General features: G+C 57.6%; 1 protein-coding gene across 8 annotated transcripts; it reads left to right on the top strand.

Moving 5' to 3' along the window:
• The first annotated feature begins 3,924 nt into the window (after positions 1-3,924).
• On the top strand, positions 3,925-14,252 carry ARFGAP1 (ADP ribosylation factor GTPase activating protein 1). Of its 8 annotated transcripts, none has more exons than XM_055544480.1 (13): positions 3,925-4,083; positions 6,806-6,869; positions 7,071-7,180; positions 7,292-7,463; positions 7,924-8,024; positions 8,413-8,499; positions 8,803-8,899; positions 9,602-9,658; positions 10,136-10,168; positions 11,534-11,590; positions 12,071-12,130; positions 12,668-12,738; positions 13,639-14,252. In XM_055544480.1, the coding sequence occupies exons 2-13, from the start codon at positions 6,810-6,812 to the stop codon at positions 13,979-13,981; spliced, it is 1,248 nt and encodes a 415-aa protein (XP_055400455.1). In that variant the 5' UTR covers positions 3,925-4,083; positions 6,806-6,809; the 3' UTR covers positions 13,982-14,252. The 8 variants fall into 8 exon arrangements, with proteins under 8 accessions (XP_055400455.1, XP_055400454.1, XP_055400458.1 ...); XM_055544479.1 differs by having other exon boundaries at positions 12,662-12,738; XM_055544483.1 differs by lacking the exon at positions 12,071-12,130.
• Positions 14,253-15,052: the final 800 nt, after the last annotated feature.

Raw genomic sequence — 15,052 nt, 5'->3', positions numbered from 1 at the left:
CTGGATTAAACCTTATCCAAAAGCCAGATTACCACTGGGCTTTTCACCACATGAGCCAATAGCATCCTTTTGTTGTTTAAGCCATATGGGGTTGGGTTTTCTGTATCTAACTAGAATTTGGAGAGATTTTTGACTAAGATAGGCATGGGAGGGGCTAAGGCAGGGGGTATATGGGTCTTCCTGTCATAGCCCTGGGATCTAAGCCTTCAGGTCTGCAATCTGAGAAGCTGTCCCTGTCTTAACACATTCTTGGCTATGACTCCTTAGCCTGAGTAACCAGGTGTCCTCTGGCACAACTGCAAGTTCCTGGGTGTTTTAGGATGAAGACAACTCAGGTTCAGAGACAGCTGTGCTCTGCAGTGATGCATGGTCTTGAGAATCAGCATGGCCACATTCCGACTTCCTTCCACCTCCTTTATCCAAGGGCACAGTTCTTCCCTGTGCATCTTCAGAGCCAGTGGCAGGGGTCAGATAGGCCAGGTCGACCAGGCCTTTCTTCATGTGGGGCCAAGTCCATCCATGCAGCAGGCCAGAGGCCAGAGGCCAGGAGTGTGACAGCCCCAGTCTGAGCCAGCCCTATGCCTGTCTCTCAGATGAAGGATGGAGCCACTTCAGGGAGGCACTGGCTGTGGAAGGTGGTCAATGGAGGATAGACAGACAAAGCGCAGAAACCAGGCAGGTGTCCACTGGCCAGTGAGCATGTGCCCAGCTCCACCACCATTATGAAACTGGAAATCAAAGCAGCAGTGACAACACATATGTTCACAGTGTGGCAAAGATGAGCTACCGATGACACTCAGCCAGGAGGTGTTGTACCTAAGAAACGGGTGCACCGGCATCAGGGCATTTGGTACAACGGCTCTGTGAACAATCTGGTCGAATCCACCAGAGCTGACCCAGCACTCACACAGTGAGAGTCGACACCACGTGGGCATTGCAAAATACATCCACAGGCCCACACCCGAGGGGGCCTGTGGTGACTTTGCAGGTGGACTGTGTGGCTTGGGCTGGCCCTTGCCTCGCGGAGCCATTTACTCTGCGGTTTTCATTTTGCTGCTCTTGTGTTCCCTTCAATTTACTCACATCGAGAACTTCAGGAGCCCTGGGGAGGAAACCACTAAGATGTTCATGTTACTCTGACTGGAAGTTAATGGAATGCTGGTGGTTCCGAAAGAAAAACAAATTACCTATGTGTTTTAGATGGGGCAATAAAACACCTTCAATTTGCAGTTCCATGTTCTGCACCATTCACCATGTCATACCCAGATTTCTCCTCTGTCACTTGGTCATTGTGCCAGATTTGAGACGGCAGAGAGAGGCAAGGGCGCGACAGCTGCTGCAAGGTGGCAGGCTTCCCTGTCCCTGGAGGGCCCTCCCTCTGCTTTTGGCTCTGGGGAAGACCGTGGCCCTAGGCTCCCCAATGGTGGAGTGGGGATTGACTTTTAGCTTTATGGTCAGAAAACTAAACATCTAGCCTCTGCTCGGTGTTTACTCTTGTTGCTGTTGTTCAGTTGCTCAGTTGGGTCCAACTCTTGCGACCCCATGGACTGCAGCATGCCAGACTTCCCTGTCTTTCACTGTCTCTTAGAGTTTGCTCAAACTCATGTCCATTGAGTCAGTGATGCCATCCAACCATCTCATCCTTTGTTGCCCGCTTCTCCTCCTGCCCTCAATCTTTCCCAGCATTGGGATCTTTTCCACTCAGTTGGGTCTTCACGTCAGGTGGCCAAAGGATTGGAACTTCAGCATCAGTCCTTCCAATGAATATTCAGGGCTGATTCCCTTAGAATTGACTGGTTTGATCTCCTGGCTGCCCAAGGGACTCTCGAGAGTCTTCTCCAACACTCAATTCGAAAGCATCAATTCTTCGGCTGTGCCCTTTCCAGGACCACTTTCCCTTCTCCTCTCCTACCTTTCAACATCCTTCACACCTCCTCCTCCAGGAAGCTCATGTAAGGAATCCAGCACAGGGCTCTTGCTCTCTGAAGCCCAGGGTCTTGTGCTGAAATCTACACTGCCTCACAGTGCCCCTATGTAGACTCTATGGGTGCTCTGTCCACATCACCTCAGCCCTCTTGTTTCTGTGCATGCCAGCGGCTTCTCCCTGTGAGACATGCTGGCTCCTTCCTGAGGGCTTCCCCTGACTGCAAGATGTGCTCATGCTAAGCTGGGCACAGGGCAGGCTAGACTGGCCAGGAAGCCAAGGTAAACCTCCAGGGCAACTTTCAACCAGCAGTGGAGGGAATTACAAATGAGATATAATTCAGAGTACCTGCAAACACTGGCGCCCTCACACTGCTGCTGGGGCATGAGATGGTGCCCCCATTTTGGAAGACTGATTCACAATTTCTTATGAAATTCAATACACAGTTCCCCCATCACCCAACAACTTTACGTCTAGGTAATTGTGCAAACAAAATGTTAAGATACACCCACCGAAAGGCTTGTGTGTGAATTTCAGGGTAGCTTTATCCACAATAGTCAAGACTCAGAAATGACTCCATTGTTCAATATGTGAATGGATAAGTGAGATATGTTCATTGAATGGAATAGTATTCAGCAATAAAAGGAATGGAGAGCTGAAATAGTAAGTGAAAGAAACCATTTGAAAGAGTACTTATTGAATGATTCTGTTTATGTAAAGTTCTAGGACAGGCAAACTAAGAAATGGGGATAAAAATAAGAACAGTAGTTGCCTGTAATGGAAATGTTCTATGGTGGAGGTTACACTGGGGTATGCATTTCTCAAAACCTATTGAGTGTAAATCACTGAATGTAAATTATACCTCAGTAAAAATGTTCATACTGTGCTTAGGCACTCGGTCTTATCAGACTCTGCAAGTCTGTAGCCTGGCAGGCTCCTCTGTCTATGGGGATTCTCCAGGCAAGAATACTGGAGTGGGTTGCCGTGCCCTATTCCAGGGGATCTTCCCCACCCAGGATGGAACCCAGGTCTCTTGCATTGCAGGCAGATTCTTTACCATCTGAGCCACCAGGGAAGCTCAAGAATACTGGAGTGGGTAGCCTGTCCCTTCTCCAGGGGATCTTCCTGACCCAGGAATCTAAACGGGGTCTCCTGCATTGCAGGTGGATTCTTTACCAGCTGAGCTACCAGGCAACTGGATCACTCCAAAAATTACACAGATCAATGCAGAGTGTGTGGATATACAAAAAAGCACAAAGTAAAAACAAAACCAAACATCACTTGCAGTTACACTACCCAGAGAGAGATCACCAGTCTGGACAGTTACTCTTCCTACAGTCATAGTTCCCATACTTGGGACCCTACTATTCACACTGCTTTGCAGCCTGCTTGCAACATCTCCAGCTGCTCTCCACATCCACCCCCATCCTTCTCTACCTCAGATTACACCTGTGAGCTTGGCCAGTGGGAGGCAAAATCAGGAGACCAGAGGGCAAGAGACCATAGAAGCCGGTATTCACTCCTGTATCTTTTCCTACTGGATCACCTTGGGCTCGCCATGCCCATAACCAGAGATGACAGCGCCTCTGGGGCCGCGGCGCCGAGGACACTGTCCTTCCAGAGTCGGAACTTCTCCCATCCCCTTGGAGCCTGTTGACGTCACAGCTCTGCTGCTCCAGCACTGGGTTCCCGCAGAATTCCTGTGGTGCCCTAAACCTGCTCACACTCTCCTAATCAGCCCCCTTGTAAGTAAACGCCCATGAGTCATCCTAATTTGAGCAGGCCATCTTTATCCCGTCTGAATCCTGACGGGGCAGCGCCGGTGAGAGTGACTGTCGGTCCCCAGGACACCGCGGTCCCTGCTGGACCAACAGCTCTGGCACAGCAGCCCGGAGGTGGACGCGTCCCTATAGCGACGGAGGAGGGTCGCGCTTCCGGCCCAGCTGGCAGGGCGGAAGTCCCGCCCCCGCCGGCCCGCCCCCGGCTTCCCGTGAGACCCTGCGAAGCGCGACGTAGCCGGAAGCGGGTGGCGACCGGGTGGGCGGCCGGCGCGCGTCCTCTGTGCAGTTCGCGGCGCGGCAGACCCTGGCCCGACCCCCGCCGAGACCCCCGCCCTAACCCCAGCGCGACCAGGCGCAAAGGATCTAGCGCCCTGCCCGGTAAGCGCGCGACCGAGACCTAGAGGTCCTGGTTCCCCCTGGGGCTGGTCCACGGCCCCTCCCGGTGGCCACCCCCGCCAGACCCCCACCTATCTCGAGGCAGCCATCCACAGGATTTGGAAGCGCCGACCTCGCCCTCCCCCAGTCCTTCTGGGGCTGGTCCACGGCCCCCCTTCAAGTCCCCACCCCCCAACGCAGCACCCCTCCTCCGGCCGTCCCCGCCCAGACCCCCACCCACCCTGCAGGGCGCCCCAGATCCCCAACCTTCTTTCCTCTGAGACTGTCACGGGCCCTTGTTCACCTGCACCCCTTCCGTAGGGCCAGCCGGCCCTGCCCCATCCCCTCCTTCGGATCCAAGACGTGGTCCGGACTTAGGGTCCCGTCAGGCCTCTTTCTGAGTTCTGAAAGGTCTTCCACTCTTCAGAGGGAAGGATCCTCCTCTCGGTGTTGAAGAGGCCTGTCTCATCGGGAGCGGCATTCACCCCTTGGCCGTGGGTGACGGTGTTGCTGGAGGGAGAGGAAACCGAGAGAGGACTTTGGAATCCTCCCTCAGTTTATGTACCTCTAGTAGAAGGACTGTGTTTCTCATCTGCCCTGTTAAACAGCTTCTCGCCTGCCACAGATGTGAGAGTTAATTGTGCTCATTTGGTGCAAGCTTAAGGGTCCAGCCACCATGGGTTTCTGTGCCAAATGGGGCTGTCATAATGGTCCAGGGGATAAGTAGTGTTGAAGTTGGCCTTGGCATCCCTTCCCCACCCTGCAGAAGTGCACAAGTAACAGTGCTTTAGAATGAGAAACGGTGGTCCTTCCATGTAGGTGCTTTGAGTGCTCAGGTGGTTTCAGAGAAAGATCAGCATGATTTGTCCCTGTCGCTGGTGACAGCCCCAACAGTGTGCTTAAGTCATCCCTTTTAATCTCAGGTCTTGAAGAAGTTCCCACTTAGGGAGTAGTGTTCTAGGGTCTGACAAGTGGCTTCTCTCATGAGCTGAGAAAAAGTGTCTTGGTTCACCATTTACTGAAGCCTCGTCCTCTTGCAGAGAGCTGTGTGTTACCATCTTGATTTCAAGTATTAAAGCAGGAGTTCTTGGATCCTTTTTCAAGATAAACTTTGGCCACCTCATGCGAAGAGTTGACTCATTGGAAAAGACTCTGATGCTGCGGGGGATTGGGGGCAGGAGGAGAAGGGGACGACAGAGGATGAGATGGCTGGATGGCATCACTGACTCGATGGACTTGAGTCTGAGTGAACTCCGGGAGTTGGTGATGGACAGGGAGGCCTGGCGTGCTGCGATTCATGGGGTCGCAAAGAGTCGGACACGACTGAGCGACTGATCTGATCTGATGGTTTTGAAAGATGGTATTTGTTTCTCATGTATTAAAGTTAGGATTTCACAGAATTAAAGGGTCTTCTTATGCAAAAAACAGTTGCTCTTAAATCCAGCCCACCTCATTCACTTTCATGTGAGTTCACTTTTACATGTTTCCCCCGCTGTCATTCTGCCAGTCCTCACTCTGCCTTCTTTTACACAATTACACATTCAGGGCAGGCTCATCCTAGTTCTGACTTCTGTTTGCCTGTGTCCTGTGAGTGTTTGGCATTCTAGATTCAGGAAGCATGGTTGTGGGGACAAGCCGGGTCCCCTTGAGGAGTAACTGAAGGTAACAGGCAGATGCGGACCAAGATGCTCCTGGGTTTTCATGCTGTTGCATTGGCAGGGAAGCTGGCAGGAACAGGCCCCTCTCAGACAGTGGGCGCGAGGTCAGAGGTTGCAAACACTGCTAGCGACCCAGGCGTGTGGCTCTGTCTCTGACAGTGGCCTATGTGTCCTCGACGAGACACGTCCTGCCGGGGAAGCTGGAGGGACAGTGTGCACACTCTGGTCCCAGGACCCCGGCCAGGTTAGGGTTAGTTTACATCCAGCACTGTGCTGGGCACCCTTTCCCTCCCTGGCTTGATTCTTACTGTATCAACTTTCCTGGTCATGAATTAAACAGGCCACCATTGAACTTGAACTTGGCCGAAGCTAGGAGATCTGTGAAGAGATGGCTTTTCTCTTCAGCCCAGGCTGTGTGGCTGCTATTTCCCACAGCGTCCCCATGAGGCATTGTGACAGATCTGTAGGTCCATAGGCCCCTGCCCATGCCCTGCTGTGGCCATGCTCTCTGTCATCTCAGTCCTTCAGATGGCCCCTGGGAGGCCAGCCTCGTCCCATGTCAGTCAAGACCACCGCTTCTGCCCCAGGCCTGGAGCCTCCCTGTGCCGGCTTGAGGCAGGTGGGGCGTTGCCGGGACCGAAAATGTGGGGCTCCCTGACTTCAGGTACCATCAGCCTGAGTCCAGTATGTTGCCCTGAAGGCAGGAAAAGAGATTTAGCAGCCAGTTCTGAGCACATTTTATAAAGCCCAGCCCTTTGCTAGGAGCTTCACCGGAAACCGACATTCCATAAATTACACAGTCTTGATGCAACGTGGTAAGTGGCCTCTAGTAACTGCACATTGCTCCTCATGATCACTTTATTGGCCTGGCAGCATCCACACTGCTTTGGGCTTTTCCTTGCTCTTGGAGAGCAGGTTCCTGCAGTGAGGGGCCCCCGCGCTGCCTGCAGTGAGTTGTCCTGTTCCCTAACAGCTTCCGAGCAGCTTCTTGGGGTTCCTTGAGGTTATATCTTGTAGCGTGTTTGCACTGGCGGTTGATTTTCTTGTGAAAATCTTGTTTTTCTCAGCACCATGGCCAGCCCAAGAACCAGGAAAGTTCTTAAGGAAGTTCGGGCGCAAGATGAAAACAATGTAAGCATCTGCTTTTCCTTGACACCCAGTTCAGGTTTCAGGAACCTCTTGGGGTAGTGTGTGGTCTCGGGGTCCTCACTCCCTGTCACCATTGGCCTCATAACCAGCCTCCCTGTTCTTGCTCTTGGGGCTACCATTGGGTCTTGGGGGTCCCTGGGTCCTGCCTCAGCCTCTGGACAAGCCCCTGGACACCCTCCACAGGTGTGTTTTGAGTGTGGCGCCTTCAACCCACAGTGGGTGAGCGTGACCTATGGCATCTGGATCTGCCTGGAGTGCTCGGGGAAGCACCGTGGGCTTGGGGTTCACCTCAGGTCAGTGCGCAGGGGTGGGGAGGAGTGGGCCCCCATGTAGGTCGGCCCCTTTCACCCCCGGGCTCTGAATCGGGGCGATATTGGTGACGAGGCCAGCCCTCTGCTGTGCAGCTTCGTCCGCTCTGTCACGATGGACAAGTGGAAGGACGTGGAGCTGGAGAAAATGAAGGCGGGCGGGAACGCTCGGTTCCGGGAGTTCCTGGAGTCTCAGGAGGACTACGACCCCTGCTGGTCGCTGCAGGAGAAGTACAACAGCAGGGCTGCTGCCCTCTTCAGGGACCGGGTGAGGCAGGCCGCCCGCCACGTGGAGGCTGCTCCGGCCGCGGGCACTGAGATCCCCTGTGGTTCTGACCACAACATGGAGGCCGCGTGCCATCCGCATGGAGACAGCATGCATGGCCTTGGCTCTTCCCACCTGGAGGACTTGGGGGGCCTGTGGTTTACTGGGCTGAGGATGGGCTTCCTCCCAGACTCCAGGAAGCACTGTGTCCAGACACCTCTGTGCATGCAGCTAAAGCTCCCCTGAGAACTTCAATGCCTGCCGGGGAGGCCCATCGTTTGGGGTGTAGAAAGGGGGCCTCAGAGACCAAGAGCTTGCCCGTTTGGCATCCACGCCCAGCAGAGCCCCCAGCCAGTGGTGTTAAGCCGAAGGGGCTGTGTGGGGGGCAGGGAGTGCACTGCAGTCAAGGGCATTTAGGCCACCTTGATGGGCCCCTGCTCTCTGACCCAGGTTCCCTTGGCAGGTGGCTGCTCTGGCCGAAGGCAAAGAATGGTCTCTGGAGTCATCGCCCGCCCAGAGCTGGACTCCGCCTCAGCCCAGGACACTGCTGTCCTCTGCCCACCGGTAGCTCCTCATCCAGCCTTCTGGCCAGCTCCGTGCTGGGTTCAGCCCAGCCCCTTCCTCCTCCCTCTTCAGTAGTGAGATTCTGGTCAGAAGGGCTCCAGATTGTGGCCCAGTGCTTGCTGTGGCCTTGGTCCCCCTGGTTTCCCTGCGGCCCCCCTGCAGGCTCAGGCCAGCAGGGAGCCCCTGTATCCCCGTCCCCCCAGAGCCACGCCTCCCCTTCTTCTCACCAGTTTCAGCCACTGAGCCTAAGTTTGAGCTGCCTTCTGTTCAGAGCTTAGTGTTCAGAGGAGCCAGGCATGAGCAGGTGGGCGTGACTGCACCTCCCAGAGACCCCTGCGGGCATGTACCCACTCTCTGTTGGCCTCTTACTTTTGACCCACCATTGCAGAGCCTCCGGCCAGGTGCAGAACTCCACTGCCTCTGGGGACAAGGCTTTCGAAGACTGGCTGAATGATGACCTTGGCTCCTATCAAGGGTAGGGTTTCAGGAGGGCTCAGGGGAGGCTGGGGGCAGGGGGCACTGTGAGAGTGGCTGGGGCTGTTGCGTATGTGTGCGGTGGGTGCAAGATTGGCAGGCCCTGTGGAGTCCTGAGTGGCAGCTTCAGGAGGGTGCTTGAGTGAGAGAAAACCACTGAGAGAAAGGACATGATTCCTCCCTGGAACCTGCCTGGCCTGTGGACGAGTGTGCCAACTTCCGGCAGTGACCCGGTATCTGGGTCTGGATGCCTCTGCACCCTGTGGCTGTCAGGAGCAGCAAGCCTGTTGCCTGTGTCCCCCAGGGCCCAGGAGAACCGTTACGTGGGGTTTGGGAACACGGTGCCGCCTCCAAAGAGGGAAGACGACTTCCTCAACAGCGCCATGTCGTCCCTCTACTCGGTGAGGATGCCGTCCCAGTGCCCCCCGCCCCGACGCCCCAGGGCCTCCTGGAGACTAGCCACCCTAGGATTGCAGTGGCCTACTCCCCTTTCCTTCACTGACCTCACACCTTAAAGCTGGGCTTACGGGGTTTAATCCCACTTGTGTTTTGTCTTTCATTTACTTTGGCTACAACATATAAGACATGTGCCCCAGGTTTAACAAGGCATGTTTTCCCTGGAGACCTCGGGCTCTGAGTGGAGCCTGCCTGGCTGCCCCTCCTGGCAGGGCCGCCCTGTTGCATGGGTTCTGGGCTGAGTCTGCTCCAGGGAAGAAGGGGCCGTCAGCCTGGCCTGTTTTTCAGAAGCGCCTCCCAGGGTGTGAAGTTTGTGGCCCCGTGTCCCTTTCATCCTATCCCCAGCTGAGCGTCTTTTGTCAGCTCCTCATGAGGGTCCCTCCGCATCTCCCCAGGAGGCACAGGCTCAGTGGGGGTTTAATCCAAATGACTGGCTTCTGTTGTGGAGGCTCAGGGGAAATGACCTTGGACTCAGAACAAGTTTCATGACCCCTGCGGCCTGGTGGGAAGGCCTGTCTCTGGGGAGTGGACCTGAGCTGCTTCTGGGGCCCCTGGCTGTGTCTTTCCCATGGAGCATGGGTGCGAAAGATGCTGTCCTGTGTCTGCATGTGGAGCTGCCACATGGCTTGTGTGTGGCTTCCTTGCAGGGCTGGAGCAGCTTTGCTACCGGAGCCAGCAGGTTCGCCTCAGCGGCCAAGGAGGGTGTAAGTACCAGGCTGTGCTGCAACACCACAGGCCAGGCAGCCAGGGGTCCTGACGGGGCTCCAGCCACAAGTTTGTCTGCCCCACGGGGGTTTCTGTGAGTGGCCCCTCTGCCAGGGACTCTGAGAGCACCCAGGGTGCTGGGGAGAGGTGAGAAGTATGGCCAGTTGTGCTCAGCAGTGAACAGCAGAGCCCGCTGGACAAGGCCCCACCCCAGCTGGGGGCCCTGTGTCCAGAGCACAAAGGTCGGCGTCGGGCCTGCTCCCTTGCCCTGGGCGCCCCTACCCTACCCTGATGGTTTAGCTCCTGGGGGAGCAGGAGTAGAGGGCAGCTTTGTGGGGCCTGAGAGCCACTGTGGCGTGAGTGCCAGTCCTCGTGGCCATCAGGAAATGGGCCTGGGCACCCAGGCCCTGCAGATGCACAGCTCCAGCAGCCAGTGTCGGGCAGCTCACCAGAAAACCCTCTGTGCTTCCTTCCAGGCGACAAAGTTCGGGTCCCAAGCAAGTCAGAAGGTACCAGAGGAAGCCTTTGCGTTGGCACTGTGGGGCTTCTAGGCTGGGTGACCTCCGTGTGCCCTGTGTCAGACGCCCACAGGCCTGCACAGAATTGTCTCTCAGGCTCCCGCGTCTGCGTGTCACTTCAGGCGCCTGTGGGTTTGGGAGGTGGAGGCCACTCCACCTTGGCCTTGTGGGGAAGGAGGCCCTGCGCTGGATCTGGGCAGCTGCAGGCGGGAGACCCAGCACCCCCTGGGCATGGGGGTTTTGTCCCAAGGATACAGCGTTCCTTGTCTCTGTTAGTGTCCTCTCTTCCTGTGGTCATGTCAGGGCCCGGTGTGTCTTGTTTTCAAACCTTGGCTCGCAGTCCTGGTGGTCTCCGCGTGGTGTCTGGCCCTGGGCTGGGTTCAGAACTTGGGGTAATGGCTTTGGGGGCCGGCGGAGGAGCCTCCGAGCCATGTGGGCCCCTCCCACCCTGAGGGCTGAGCTCCCCCAGCCCCACTCAGGGACGTCTCTAAGCCCCCCTTTCACTTGACTTCCACCCCGCCTGCTCCTGTCATCCTGGGAGGGTCAGGTAGGAGGGGCTGGGTCTAGAGAGGGTGCGGTGCCCGTGGGACCCTGTCCTGGTTGTCGCGACTGTGGCGCCTACCGCCTTGCTCTCTCTCTTCCCCCACCCCTGTCTCCCCACGCTGTCTGGGTAAAGTTCTGGGGTTCCAAGCAGCAGCCAGAGCTGGTAAGGCCCCATCTGTGCTTGTGCATGCCCCCTTACCCCCCATGTATCCGGCACGCGCCTGCACTACAGCCTGCATGTTGGTGCTTCCATGCGCTCACACTCAGAGCTGCTCCCCAACTTGATGGGCTCCCATTTGAGCATCCGTGTCACAGGCAGGAGGCATGGGATCCAGAGCTCAGGGCTGCCATAGGGTACCAATAGGCCGGGGTACCCTGTGGTCTACAGGGAGTTTTTCGTGGTGTGGTTTAATTATCTTCAGCCAAATAATCTGAAAGAGTCCAGTCCTACTGGCGAGGGCCCCACACTGTGGTCGTCTCCCCATTGTCCTGCCTGCTCCCGACCTGAGCCGCTGGCCTGGCCTGGCCTCCCCCCACCCCCAGCTCCATCCCTTCTGTCTGAGCTCCCTTGGGGGTCCCTGGGGGGCAGATGGGACTGGGGGTACACTTGTCTGTATGAGGGACGACAGGGGCTCTTCAGGAGCCCAAAGGCCAGGACAGCAGTGCCCAGCCTCCACGACAGCCAGGAGCGTCGTGTGCTGGTGGCTAGGCATTGCCAGCCACCTTCCCTCCACGGGCAGAGTTCGCCATCCTGAAGAGAACATGCCACAACACGCACACAACTTTTCTTCATCGTGTCTTTCCTTCTAACAGGCTTCGGAGTTGGGCCACAGTCTGAATGAGAGTGTCCTCAAACCCGCCCAGGAGAAGGTAACGTGGGGAGAACTCCTGGTGTTCAGCTGGGTTCAGTTCCATGGGCCCTCGTTCGAGGGGCAGTTGCTCCTGGGAGCTGTTTGGGTCCTCAGACTCCCTGGTGTCCCTGGGGGCCTGGTGCCTGTGGGCCCTCGTCCTGGGCTCAGCACAGCCTGGCCTTGCACCCTGCTCCTGCGTGGCTGGGCGTGCATCCTGCCACTTGCCCTGGAGGCCCAGACAGGCAAGAGGAACATGGGGTGGGCAGGGCAGGGCAGTGCCAGCCTGTGTGGGAGGTAGGGGGCGACGCAGAGAACACCAGGGGTGGGGGTCCAGTGAGACTGGCCTGGGCTGCAGGGTGGTCAGCTGGCCCTCCCTTTTGCTTCTGGGGAGGGGACAGCGCAGAGACAGAGCCCCTGGAGCCGGTGCTGGTGGGCGGCAGCCTTTAGTGCAGGCAGTGGGCGTCTGCTGGGCTGTGACGACGCTGTTCCCATCTGCCAGGTGAAGGAGGGGAAGATTTTTGATGATGTGTCCAGTGGGTTCTCTGAGTTGGCGTCCAAGGTAGGGCAGCCCCGCCTAACATGCGGGCTCGGCTGGAAGCGTCTCCATGTTCCAAGGCACCCGGAACCGAGAGCAGGGAGGGCCAGCGCTTCATGCGCATCTCTTCTTGGCCCAAAGGGCCTGTAGGACCAAGGAGGGTCAGGCAGACGCTCCGGTGCCGACAGCCTGAAGAACATGGAAACTTCTGGACGAGCGCCGGTCCCAGCCACTAACCTGTTGCTATTTTCTTTCATTCTTTTCTTGCTGCGGCCAACCTTCCTGGTGAGTGTGCTGTGGGTGGCCTGCCTCTCCGCCTGGCGCTGTGGGTGGGGGCGCATTCGTCCTGCTTCCTGGCCCAGAGCCTCTCCTCAGGCTCTCCCAGCCGTAGCTTCTCGTGCCCACACGGCAGGCATCCTGCCGTCCCCATCCGATCCTGTCCAGTAAACTGGCCTGAGTTTGGCGGTGTCACTGCATTTCTAACCTTCACCCTGGTCTTTGGACACTGCATGCTCCCAGCAGAGCCCGGCTGAGCTGTCTTCCGCTCTCTTCCAGGTCCAGGGAGTTGGCAGCCGGGGCTGGCGGGACGTCACTACTTTTTTTTCTGGGAGAGCAGAGGGTTCATCAGACAGGTATGCTGTGTCCATTCCTGAAGTGGGCTTCCTTCTGAGATCTCCCCCAGATATCAGAGGCAGGGCATCTCCCCCAGGGTCTTGGGTGACGATCAGAAACCCCTGGAGCCCTGGAGGTGCAAAGAGGCATGTCGGTCCCTCAGCCTCTTACTCTGAAGCCCTGCCTTCTACCTCGGGAGCTACTGATGCCCAGGTGATGGGGGTGGTCTCAGCCTTGCCCTTGTGGGACAGGCTGAGGGAGAGGAAGGGCCGCTGGACTTTAACCCACCTCCTTGGGGTCTCCAGTGCTCAGGGCTCTGCCCAGGCCTTCCTGCTGGGAGCCAAGTGGGCCAGCTTTCTCCTCCTCTGACTCAGACGGGACCCTGGGGCTCTGATGGATGAGCTTATGCCCGGCCCAGAGTGGCAGCCACTCTGCCAAGGCAGGTGCTGTTGGTCTGCCTGCTCATGGACCAGTTGCTTCCTCCCAGTGCTGCTGGACATGTTCAGTGGTGAGGTTGCGGTTGGGTGAGGAATTCTCATCCTGAGCTGGTTCCACAGTACAGAAAAGGGTCAAGTCTCTGAGTTTCCTTCCCGTTATTTGTTGCAGGAAAGTAGTATTTTACATTTTCCTCTGAAACATCCTCCATGTGGGTGGGACTGACGGAGGGTGGGCTCTGGTGGCAAGTGGCCTGAGTCCTTCCATTAGATTCCACGGCCTCAACTCCATGATGGAGCCCCCCGAGGCTGGGCGTCCTCTGCCCTCGAGGAGAACAATGGCTCCAGGACCCTGAGGGGTGTGGACCAGGACTCTGGGTTGGAGCTTGGACTTAGCTAGGGAGAGGCTGAGGGGAGGCCAGGTGGCTTGGGGCTTCCCTGGTGACCTTCCGGTTCTGGGAGCTCAGAGAGCCCTGTCTGTCCCAGACCCCCAGAGGGCCCAAGCTACCAGAACAGCGGTGGGGACAACTCCCAGAACACCCTCGACCAGAGCTTCTGGGAGTCCTTTGGGAGCACCGACCCTGCCAGGGCCCACCGGTCCCCAAGCAGCGACAGCTGGACATGTGCGGACGCCTCAGCCGACAAGAGGAGCTCGGACAGCTGGGATGTGTGGGGCTCGGGCTCTGCGTCCGCGTCCAACAATAGGATCAGCGACAACAGCGACGGTGGGGAGGCCTGGGGGGGTGGCGGGGAGGGCCGGGCCAAGGTCGCCAAGAAGGCCACGCCACCACCCACGGTGGACGACGGCTGGGACAACCAGGACTGGTAGGGGCCCGAGGCCAGGTGCAGTGGCCACTCCGCCTCCTCCCTCTTTCCATTCCACCCAAGAAACGCCGGACGTGCAAGAAGACGGCCTCAGCCGAGACCCAAGAGCCACGTGCCTGTGGGAGTGGGGGCATTTCTGTGCCCCTGAGCTCGCTTTCCGGGGGACCCAAGCCAGGTGCTGTCGCAGGCAGGGCTCCCTGCTACTGCAGGGCCAGCACACCCAGCCCCTCCCCAGAGAGCTCGGTAATAAATGCTCTCCCAGTGTTGCACGCGGCCACACGTGCTCGAGGCCTGATTTTCCTTGAAGCGACTTTAACTTTGTTTGCTCTTTTTTTTTCTTTGCAAGAAATTGCCTGAGGTTTGAGCGCTGCCTCCACCTCCCCTTCCCATTCCTGTCTGCACTAACGCTCACCTGCGGCAGCTTGCCTGGCCTCAATCCAAACCACTGGGCTCCCATGGGAGCCCTGGGCCCAGGTGGTTGCCAGCCCTGTCGTCCTGGCTGGCTTTGCAGCAAGGGCTGGAGTATCCAGCTCCCCTGCCCCGTGGGGCTTTGATGTCACAGCAAAGCACCTGGAGACACAGGGTGGTCTGGGCAATCGCCCTCACCAGCGAAGGGGAGAAAGGTCCCCAGTGGGTGTCTGCCTGGGACAGCAGCTTTGTAAGGACAGACTGGCAGTGCCCCCTCCTCTCCTGGTTAGACATGGGGCAGCCAGCACGTGGCCAGCTGGGCCTTCGTCTTCCTGAAACCTCCTGACCCTGGGCACCTGGGGCCACTGGAGGTTCTGGACCTCCAGAGCTGTGCCTTCCGGGTGGTTCCGTGTCCTGTCCTGGGGCAGCACTTTGGGGCAGGTGTGGTCCCTGGTGGGATGGTCTTAGAGCCTGTTCTCAGCTGAGTCCCAGTTGTGACAGCCAGGTGGGCCTCTGCCTCTCTGGACGGCACACCTGTCAGCTGTGCAGCTACCCTCGGCACCCTGGCTGCTGTGTGCTGTTCCACCCAGGCTCTGTCTCCAGGAGGCCAGGCCAACCGCCAACTGGAGCCTGGCCAGCCCTGCCACCTGTCTGCCCCAGGCTTCCT

Source organism: Bubalus kerabau, chromosome 13 (assembly GCF_029407905.1).
Source record: "Bubalus kerabau isolate K-KA32 ecotype Philippines breed swamp buffalo chromosome 13, PCC_UOA_SB_1v2, whole genome shotgun sequence".
NCBI lineage: Eukaryota > Metazoa > Chordata > Mammalia > Artiodactyla > Bovidae > Bubalus > Bubalus kerabau.
Note: the sequence above shows the minus strand (reverse complement) of the source record. Positions and strands in the feature narration are given on the sequence as shown.